General features: G+C 31.9%; 1 protein-coding gene across 1 annotated transcript; it reads right to left on the reverse strand.

Moving 5' to 3' along the window:
- Positions 1–31: 31 nt before the first annotated feature.
- On the reverse strand, positions 32–8,473 carry LOC145314585 (uncharacterized). Its single transcript, XM_080154569.1, has 16 exons — positions 8,404–8,473; positions 7,848–7,978; positions 6,799–6,873; positions 6,360–6,419; positions 5,669–5,803; positions 4,482–4,601; positions 4,173–4,296; positions 3,874–3,997; positions 2,847–2,890; positions 2,596–2,686; positions 2,329–2,467; positions 2,114–2,211; positions 1,428–1,532; positions 1,034–1,082; positions 597–686; positions 32–142 (listed from the first exon to the last, which is right to left on the reverse strand). Exons 2-16 carry the CDS (start codon positions 7,975–7,977, stop codon positions 138–140), a joined length of 1,389 nt encoding a protein of 462 aa, XP_080010695.1. The 5' UTR covers position 7,978; positions 8,404–8,473; the 3' UTR covers positions 32–137.
- Between the last annotated feature and the right edge of the window lie 2,724 nt (positions 8,474–11,197).

Here is an 11,197-nt window from a genome sequence, read left to right on the forward strand (position 1 = left end):
TTCCAACAAGAAGTTTAATTGATTTTCAGTCTTTATTTTTGGTTTTATTATACAAAATAACAATTTAACAAAATTTGTATTTATTGCCAAATTTATAAATTCAAATCATCCATTGCTTGCCAGAATAATTCATTACCTTAAGCTGAAATGTAAACATATATAAATAAAGATCATTAATCAATTATATGAGCAGGGATATTAAACAGGAGAAAAATCATTCTTTTACTATACTTGATTTATTACTTAACTCTAAAATTTTAAGAATAGTTATTTCTCGTATCGTATTATAAACGGCTTTCCGCGGATATAGAATGTACAATTATAAGATTAAAACTAGTTTTAATCTTATGATTGTACATTTCTATATTCGTAGAACACTGGATATAATACGATGCTAGACATAGTTTTTTCGTATGGATGAGAACCGGTTCCTATCCACCGGATTCGAATGAATACGAGAAAAGGTATTCTACTCTTTTTACACATATGCTGTCCCCCTTCTTACCCTTTTCCTTACATTTTTCTTCATAATTTTGCATTCTTGTTTTGATCTTGATGCTATTTGTTGTACAAGTTACAAATGAAAGATTCTTCACCTGGATAAGTAGATCCAATTTCACCAATTCTGATCTTGGAGAAGACAACCTTGGAGTTGCCATAGTTGTTCTCTAAATCAGCTGGGTCACCTGTAATAGAATTTTTCACTATAATGTACAACTGATAATTGGTAATGACCAGAAACTTTTTAGTAAATCTAATCAGATGCAAGTTGTTCAGTAAGCTTGGATCCAAATCTTGGACAAAGTCTTGTTAACTTAGATGTAACTAATGGTTTCTACATTTGCTAAGTCGAAGACATATTGTTAAATTAAAAGTAAAGGGAAGGTTTTGGCCCATAATCAGGCACAAATAAATGCACTGTTGGGACTTCAAAGCAAAGGCAATGCAATCATAGTGTTGGTTATCTGCAGCTGTTAAGCACCTTATAAAACCTTTTCGCTGGAGGGCAACATTGAATTTTCCTCCTATTTACCTGAGCTGGTAGGGCAGGGTCCTCTGGACACTCCTGGCTCACTTGGATCCTAAATAACAATAATAGCAACAACAGATTTTTTATTATTATTTTATTTTACTTTCAAGTCAATTTTAAAAGATTAATATGATTATCTTTTACTTTTAAGTTATTTATTTTCTATAATACAATCATCTATGACCCTCATTCATCATAAAAACAAAAATATAGCTTACACTTACAAAAAAAAACTACAAAACCGATATGTGCTTTTCAGATGTCATTGAGAACTTATTAGAACTGACGTCCTTTTTATCTGCCCCAAACATTATTTTATGTTTATTTCGCTGGTTGTTTATACCTTATTCCTGACAAAAATTACTTATCAAGGCAAAAGAATAAACTAAAAACTTACCCTGTCAAGAGGAAAGTCACTGTCCAGCCACAGCATATTAGACTCATGATCATCCCACAAAGACAGAACAAGAACTTGGCCTCTGGCCATGGAGTCTCCCATTTTCTTGAATCAAAAATTTGTTAATAGAAATATACAATTATTTCAGCTAAGTTAATGATATATGAAATAATTTTCGACGAAGCCCATTTTGTTTCGAATTTGTATCTCTTTTGAAAAGTGCGACTCCAGTTACGTCATATTTTTCTTTCCCGAAAAAGGGAAGGGGGAAAGAAAAAAAAGGGAAGGGGGGAAGAAAAAAGAGATGAGAGAAAAGGGGGTTTTCCCCATCTCTTTCGAAGAGATTTTCTTCCCCCCTTCCCTTTTTCGGGAAAGAAAAATATGACGTAACTGGAGTTGCACTTTTCAAAAGTGATACAAATTCGGAACAAAAAGGGCTTCTTCATAATTTTCCAGTATGCCTCAAAAACTGATTAATATATACTGTATTATAACTGATTCTGAAAATCGTGTATCTTATTGTATTATAGAAAATTTTCTACAAATAATAAAATGAAAAATCATAATATTAATAGCAGTTATGTTATTCTGGGCCTTTGGCAACACTGGAATCAATCTTATAATTTTTCAATTACTATCCCTGAAAAGCTGTCTGTATTACATTACGATAAATAACAACTATTTACCTTCATGCCTCCCTTCTTGGAGAAGTCGTCGATATCATTGAAAGCACTCTTTGATTGTCTGCACATATTATCAGTAATACTGTCAACACTGTCAACTCCTAAAACGTTTGAGGGTTGAAAAAAATAGCTTTAGTTAATAAAACTCTACAAACTAGCTAAGGAAAGAAAATAAAACACAAGACCAAAAAATATTATTTGTCGGGTACATTGCTTACCATTGACATCAGAAAATGAGTTCTGGACAACCTTTCCATCCTGGACATACAGTCTTCTCATCTCCACAAGGTCACCATTGTCTGTTCCATCTGAGGTGATGAACTGTGTCACAACTGTCATGGGCTTGGTGGTGTCAATCTAAATATTTCTTATTTTCTCAATTCTCATGGGATTATAGTACAAATAATTACAATATATTAAAGTTATTGCAATTAAAAATATAGTTTCAGAAGTATGATTCTATCGTATAATGTGCTTTTTATTACCTGGAAGTTTCCACCCTCTCCGTAAAAGTTCCTGTTTCCAAGTCTCCAGGTGTGGAAGTCACAACCATCCTTATCACAAACTCCCTTGTATCTATAAAAATTATCATAATAATTTCTATAAAGATTTCAATGAATATTAAGATTCTACTTTATGACTGATATTGTCTGATTGTTCAAAAATTTTTACTATCCACTGTAATTATGATATTACATTGTTTATCCACATAAAATAATATGGTACATATTATTACCTGTCATCAGATTTGTTATCCCCACATTGTACACCTTCACATCTCTGTAAAAATAGTCATCAATAAGTAAGTTGTCAATAATAGGACTTGTGACAATTACAAATATATAAATCAATTTAAATAGTATTTTTTTTTCATGGAAAGGTACTTTAAAAAGTATCAAGGTCAACAAAAAGACGGTTCCATTGGAATTCAGTCCACACGGGATTCAACCCACGGGATTCAGCCCACGCAGAATTCAGCCCACACGGGACTCAACCCACGGAATTCAGTCCATACGGGACTCAACCCACGGAATTCAGTCCATACGGGATTCAACCCACGGAATTCAGTCCATACGAGACTCAACCCACGGAATTCAGTCCATGCGGGACTCAACCCATGGAATTCAGTCCACACGGGATTCAACCCGTAAAATTACAAGTTTTTAAAAATATCTTTTTTTAAATTTGAGAACTAAATTTTTAGAAAATTAAAAAGTATTTTTTAATTTCTACAATAAAAAAATATACATAAACTTTTTTCAAAACTTTTTAAAAAAAATTTTCTAAAAATTTAGTTCTCAAATAAAAAAAAAATATTTTTTTTCAAACTGGTAATTTTACATATATAATGGTTGAATCCCATGTGGACTGAATTCCGTGGGTTGAGTCCTGTATGGACTGAATTCCGTGGGTTGAGTCCCGTATGGACTGAATTCCGTGGGTTGAGTCCCGTATGGACTGAATTCCGTGGGTTGAGTCCCGTATGGACTGAATACCGTGGAGTTGAATACCGTGTGGGCTGAATACCGTGGGTTGAATCCTGTGTGGGCTGAATACCGTTGGGTTGAATCCCGCTGGGCTGAATTCTGTGGGTTGAATCCCGTTTGGGCTGAATTCCAATGGAACCCAAAAAGACATTTAAGTATGAATTATTATAAGGAATAAGGAACCTGAACATGGTAGTTGAGACTATTAAATGTAATACTAATAGGGAAATACATGCTGTTTGAACCTGTAAAGATAATATCAAAGTGTCTGCTTACCATGAATCCTTCAACATCACAGGGATGAACAGTGAAAGCAGTAGCGGCAGCATTGGCCTCCCAGATATCCAGTTCCTGGCAACAGGCTCCATAGTGGCCAAATCCAGCATTTTGATCATTTGGGCTGGAAAGTAACAAAAAGCTTTGACAATTAGATAAAAAGATTATAAATATAGAACAATTTTGATTAAAAATAGCTCACAATATGTTTTCAGTATCATATAAGAAAATGATTGAAATTATAACTATTCATTTTTTTCTTCAAATTTTGAGAATATCCGTATCTACAAAAATGCTACCTGGGTTCCCAATCAATGACATTAGCCTCTCCATTAATGAACTTGATATCATGAGGACACTGGGCATCACAGTAACCTGTTCCAAACTCGGCTCCAGCTTTGTTTCCAGGGTTAGCAGACATACCTAAGAATTGGTTTAAGAGTTTTTAGAATGTAACACTTTTCTTTTGAAACTTTTGTATAAATAAATTAAAGGGGCTTTTTTTCCTTACCTAAACAAGAAAAAGAACATTTGTTATTGGTCTTTTTCAAATTTGGGGTAAATTGCCATTTTTTGATCTTTTGATGCAAAATAAAGATTATCCCTACCTCCATCTTCCTGCATCTCAACAAAGTAGAGAGCACCATTGAGACCACAGGGCAGCTGGCTAACATCAACATCAAAAGTAAACTCTTTGTTCAACAGCTTGAACATGTAGTACTTGTCACCTGAGAATAAAAAAAACAGATAGTGATAATGTTTAAGTTCAACGAAAGAAAGAAAAAGAATGAATATAGGACATTATGATGAATTTGTTTTATTCATAACAACTATTATAAAAAAAACAGGAAGTTAATAGTCTAAAGTTTAGGCCCAAACCATTTGTACCAGTAGATAAATGTTTTATTCCTGCAGTTTTGTAAGACATATGACACTAATAGAATAAGTTTGGAAAATATCTTGTTTAATCAAGAGGTACAACTCATTACTATGCATACATATTTAAGACTCCCGGACAAAGATCATGGTAGAGTTGTATAATTAAAAGGTTAACAGAGCAAGAAGAGTCAGTTTTATAGGACAAGCCCAAGGACTGTTTATTATAGTACTAGAGTTGGCTCAATATAACTATATCGCTATTGGCTAGTTTTCTATAAGTACATATCTATTTATCTATTTCTCAAAAAATCAATTTTCCTCCCCCGCCATTACTATCTAAAAGAAAAAAGTAAATATTTATTAATTTAAATGATTTTAAAAAGATTTTTTCAATTATATTTTTTTCACATTTCCATCACCAAAGGGTTAATATGATTAAAAGTTTTGTTTTAATATTTTAACACAAAGGAAGTGTCGCGACAATCGAATTCTTTTAAAATAGAGTTTTTTTAGATTTACTCTATTATGAACGTATATTTTTTATTTATGAAATAAGGATTAAATACTTCAATGTAATTCAAATATCTACATGAAGTGAAAAACTTAATTCATTCCATAAACAAATAGAATAAAGGTCTTATCGCTTTAGTCAATGAGAGTTTATTATGGATTATTGGAGCACTATGAGTTTTAAACACTTTACCATTGGAAGACTCGAGCTCATTTATAGACGTTTATTTCCTATATAGATCTGTCATGGATCTTGATGCAATAAAGCAGGCCATTTTGTAAATGTTAAAAATTGGAAGATTTCATTAAATAAAAGTAATCGCAAATATACTTAGTAAATAATCTTAAAGTAATTAGGTTTATGGGTTAGCTACAAATATGAATAAATTTTGAGCTGTCTTTTTACCTGAAGGATCAAGCAGGTAGACTCTGGATCCAATATTTGTAGAGTACTGTCCTTTTGTGACAAACTGGAGGGAAAGTTTGTCTCCACTAACATCCACACCATAGGTACCTTTCCAGTCATTGGAATCAACACCCTCTAGACATATAGATTTATGTAAACAAATTTCTTTAAAATATGGGCTTTTAAAATTTGTTATAGAAATGAAACATTTTAATTAATGAGGATAGATCAAAGAACAATTGCAGTCATCTAGTCATTCAAAATTAAATGAAAATAGTAAAAATTGTTAATCGTTTAAACAGTTGTCTTAGATTGGACTGAAAAATATCATGCTTTTCATCCTAATATTTTGATTTGGTATTATGTTAAAAATATAACACATTACATGATCATAAGTTTTTTTTAGCTGCAAGGCTACTCTGTAATAGCAGTCTGTTTGTCTATCAGTTATACAAATGTTTTTTAAAAAGATGTTCCTATATATTTAAGCGCATCCAGTTTCTTGGCCACTTGACTGTTATCAGAATTTGACAAGTGAGTTCTTGTCAAGTTTTTAATGACCATATGGTCATTGCTGAACATTAACAATTCACCTTATATCCCTGTCTATAAATTACTATTTGCTATACCAAATTGTTATAAAGCATATCTACTTGTGTATGTTGTCATCCTTGTGAATTTTCCAACTTACCAATTTCACAGTTTTCAATACACTGGTTAGGATCAGAACACTCACTGCTCCACCTGTTTCCTAAATATTAATTTTAATACACAGTGCAGTGGCACAAAGATAGACCAAAAATTGGTTTTGCAGGTTGCCGCTCTTGGGGATTGTTCTACCAAGTTATGACTATGCTAAAAAATTCAGAATATGAGCTTTTTAACATTTTTAAAATTTATTTCATCTTTTTCTTTTACGCATACGTAACTCAGTTAGGTTTGTAAAAACTTTATAAAAAAATGTATCAAAACAGAAATTTGCTTTATTGAAGATAAAAAAATCTATAGAGAAAATTAATAGAGAACACAAAAAACATGTAAGAACACATATCAGATCTTACAGCATTACAGCCAGACGAAACAACACTGGTGATTTGTAGAGTAGCTTTGAAGCTAAAATAAATACTGACCATCATAGCAGTTAGTATATCCACCCTTGGTGTGGAACCATCTCCAGTTTGAGTCCATTGTAACCTTGGTTCCAACTAAATTTATTGTTAGAATAATTTTTTTATGTATATCTATAATACAAAGTAGCTTGATGTCTGACCGTCCGTCTGTCTGTCCGTCGGTCCGTCCCACTGAACCGATTAGGGACTATACTTACTGGTCTTGTGATGGTTTTAGGCTATTTTCTTAGGGGGTGGGACACCCCCAACCCACCAAAAACAAAAAATCACCCATCCCATTTTTAAATTTTTTTTAGGTAGGCTGTAGCAGTATGTAGCCTGTAGCAGAGCCTATTTTTAAAAAAAAATCTATATAAGAGGGTTGACTTCCCCTTACCTCATAGGGCAAAGCCCCTAGAGGTTAGGGGCCAATCCGCTAGTGTATGGATAAAGTTGTCACTGTTCAATAATATTTTAAAGCGATTTGGGAAATGACAATAAATCAAATTGAATTATACATTTAAAAAAAAAGATTCCATCAAAACTTATTTCTTTGAAAGAGTATGGGTAAACATTTTTAGGCGGCCTAGTCTGTTTCAGCAAAGGTAATTTTTGATTATTGTAATTAATATAATATAATCATACATACACTTATTGTATGTTAAAAGAATTATTATAATCATTGAACTTCGATTAACTTGCATATCTAACCCAACAAAAGTATTATAATTATAATGTTCTTTAAAAAAACGATAAAGAAATCAGCGCTTTACCCCAAAGTCCCTTATAACAATGCAACCCTCCCTCTCTTATTCTTAAAATAAAGTGAAAATAAGAGGTTGGGGGGGGGGGGGGTTTCCTTTAGCTAACCTCTTTGGGAGATTTAATCCTGCGGGGCCTGTACTGACGGTGAGATAACCCTTTGAGGCTATCCAGTACCCAGATTCTAAACTAATAAACAAACAAAACGAAAAATTACCCCCCAACTTTATTTTCAATTCATTAAAAAAGAGGGATGGGTTTCTGTGCTCAAAATGGCACTTCAAGGAATCTTGTATGAATTATCATACCTTGCTGGCATTGTTGGTTGCCAGTGCAGATCTCCATAGGCAGGGCAGGATTCAGATTAACCTTCTCATCTCCAGGGTTCTGGGCGTTGGCAACACCAATTGCCAACACAATTGCCACTGCTATTCTCATCCTGGAAATCATTAGGTTTTCAAATTAAAAAAAATGATAAAATAAAATTCAGAACATTTAGATTGTATAAAGATTATATTCAAGTTTGAATTTCAATTTTATTATCAGAAAAGAAGAAACATATCCTCAAAAAAGAGTTTTTGTGTTAAAAAATAGCATTCAACAATAAGACATTCATATTTGGCTTCAAATATGAGCATCCATTGGATTATAACTGGCTCTGAGCCATACTGAAAAATTATGTATCTTAAACTATTAAAGACCTTTTTTCACAAATGATGATATATGAATCATAAATTTTAGTCAATACTAGTTTTGTTGGCGCGGGCCTTTGGCTACCCGAGGCCAACAATGAAATAAATCTTGTATTTTTTCATTTTACTATCCCCGGAAAGTTGTCTTTTCAAATGAATAAAATAGTTGTACCTGTGTTACTAGTCTTGACCAGTCTTAATGTCTTAATTAATTTAAACTTTTTACAAACTTTATATAGACTAATTTCTAGTGATAACATTTTCATTTTTTTGTACACAATATTAGATGCGTTGAAACTCTACATTTGAGGTACTCCTAATGAAAATTTTTTTTAGATTATAAGTAAAGCTTTGTATAAGTTCATTTTCATTATAGAGACATCTAGATTCATTAAAATCAAAGCTCTTAAAAATCAAATCTCTAACTTAAAAATCAGAATTATTTTCTTTTCATATCTAAATGGATAAATTTAATCTTGTTGTATTTACAGTATATTTTATCCTATTTTGTTTACAAATAAAAAATATTAATTTAGATAAGTTTGTTTGTAAGAAACATGATTTTTTATCACCAGAAAATAAAACAAGGAATATTATCCAAGGACCTCAAAGCTTTTATAATTTTTGGGGGTGGAAGTAATATACATCTCCCCCCCCCCCAAAAAAAAACAACTTTTGGTGGTATTTATTAGAATTTTTTTCTTATAGGGGGTGAGGGGTGTTTCAAATCAAGATATTTTTTTCAAAAATTTTATAGCTTTCTAGATTATTTCTAAATGTAATAAAAACTTTATCTGATGTCTAATCATTTCCTTTTCTCCCATTTGTGATAAAATGAGCATATGGATGTCACAAGAAGTTTGAGAAATTACAGAGTATCCTTACTTTTTCAAAGATAATAAGTGGGATTTCTTTATCCTGAACTATTATTAGATCTTTCTAGAAACGCTGAGGCAACTCAATAACATGCAATGGCTTTAGGCAAAAGGTTTTGCTGGGAGAGTAGAAGCTTGAGGGGTGAAGAGAGTGAAGGTGGGTCAATCAAATTTTAAATTGGGGTGTGAAACCAAATTAATGGGCATTGGGGAACTTGGATAACCTCTTACAAACCTCCCTCCTTACAACCTAACGGCATAACAATGAAGGTTGCGTGATCAGTTTACCCATCCTCCGCCGTTTTCCAACCGATCGCCGGTGGCGGTAGCAAGAGGCTTATTAAATTAACTTAGTCGAGAGCTGAACGGGAGTGCGTTTGTTAAAGATTATTAAAATCAGGTACAATTAAATGAAATTGTTCTTTTTACAACAAGAACAACTTCATACATTAGCAGTGTAACATGGAGTCTAATAAAATGTATAGTTTTTTACAATGTTTTTGAAAAGTGATCACTTTGAAACGTCATAAAACGACACACAAACAACATTGAACGATGTGCAACGAAAAAGATAAGCGTTTGTTACTTTTTATTTATCAAAATAAACTACATTATAGGATAGATATGTAACAGTGTCTACTTCTAAGGCACTGACCCCCCCCCCCCCCCCCCGCCTGCCCTTCCTTATTTTTAAATATATTGAAAATACAAGGAGAGGATAGTTTTGTGTTTGTTTGTTTATTACTTTAGGTAAGTCTATACATTTGGTACTGGGTAACCCGTATGTTTAGGGCACCGCAGGTTTAGGGCTCCACAATATTAGGGATCAACGCATATAAAAATGGTTTTAGCGCATTAATCTTATGCTCAAATCTTAGTAAATTTGAGGGAGTAATTTGGGTGGCCAGTACTCCCTCCTTGGTTGAGACATGGCTTTCAAACTTTAAAATGTTCTAGTACATGTCACTAATAGTATCTGTATCAATTTTTATTTCTATATCTCAACTTTGAATCGTTTTGCAGCCATTCTTGCAAAGGGTAGGATATTTGATCATAAGAAAAATGCGCTAAAACCATTTTAAGATGTTGACACCTAGGTTTAGAAATTTTGAATTTACTGTACTTTTTAAATAAAAACTGAAATATTTTTTTGCTTTTCTATTATTGGTTATAAAAAACGAAGAGAATAAGCCAGCCATTAATCATTAAATTTTGATAACTATAAGTGGGTAAAATTGCTGTCAAAAAAGTTCTCATAAAAAAAACACACTGTATAAAGAAGCCGTCTATAATACGATACGATACATTATTTTCAATATGGCTCAGAACTGGTTCCAATCCAGCAGATTTTAATCTGTATCAAAGTCATACTAGAAATAATTTATTTCTTTTATGAACAGTTATTACATTCATAAGAAATTTGAGCAAAAAAAGAGTTGGTTGTCTGTAACAGAAGGACTAAAAAATTTATTAGAACCTATTGCTAAATAGGCATAGACCTGAATTATGATTTTAAAAATATTACTTTTTAAGGTTTTACTATTCTTTTTAATAACTAACTATGTATATTTACACTACTTATGGATAATGGACTTACTCTTGTTCAGATGTCTTTTCATAAGGTAAGTTTATTACAAACTAAGTATAAATCCGTGGTGGGATGGGACATTGGCATAAATAATTATTAAAAAATATAAACTTCAAAAACTTTTTAATCAAAAAAGCATAATATCAAATAATATAAGGTGAAAAATAATCATTATAATATAAAATTGAAAAAAAATTATTTTAAACTTTTATTTGGATTAGAACAACAGCACTGATATATCCCAAAGTAAATATTTCTAATGTAAATTTTTTTTGCAATTTATTTATTTATTGTAAAAAAACGATTTACAGCTGATAAACTTTTGGACTGTATAATAATTCATAATACATTAATAGGGATTTTTTTATTACAAAAAAACTTTTGCCAATCTTTTATGATGGCAAGATGAAAAATCTCTTACAAAATTTATTTTTACTCTATGATTCCACTAGTTGCTTTTCTCCTAGCTAAAAACCACCCAAAGGCATTTATAAAGCTTCCGA

The sequence above is a fragment of the Acartia tonsa genome, chromosome 1 (assembly GCF_053477335.1).
Source record: "Acartia tonsa isolate MP-2025a chromosome 1, ASM5347733v1, whole genome shotgun sequence".
Taxonomy (NCBI): domain Eukaryota; kingdom Metazoa; phylum Arthropoda; class Copepoda; order Calanoida; family Acartiidae; genus Acartia; species Acartia tonsa.

Bases quoted from the DNA above. Each gene is read 5' to 3' on its own strand.
- LOC145314585 (XM_080154569.1), bottom strand. From the start codon at position 7,977: ATGAGAATAGCAGTGGCAATTGTGTTGGCAATTGGTGTTGCCAACGCC. The intron at 4,602-5,668 runs GTAAAAAGACAG...TTTTATTCTCAG, and splicing joins CTACCTGCTTGATCCTTCAG to GTGACAAGTACTACATGTTC. The intron at 2,891-3,873 runs GTAAGCAGACAC...CTATTTTTACAG, and splicing joins GTGATGTTGAAGGATTCATG to AGATGTGAAGGTGTACAATG.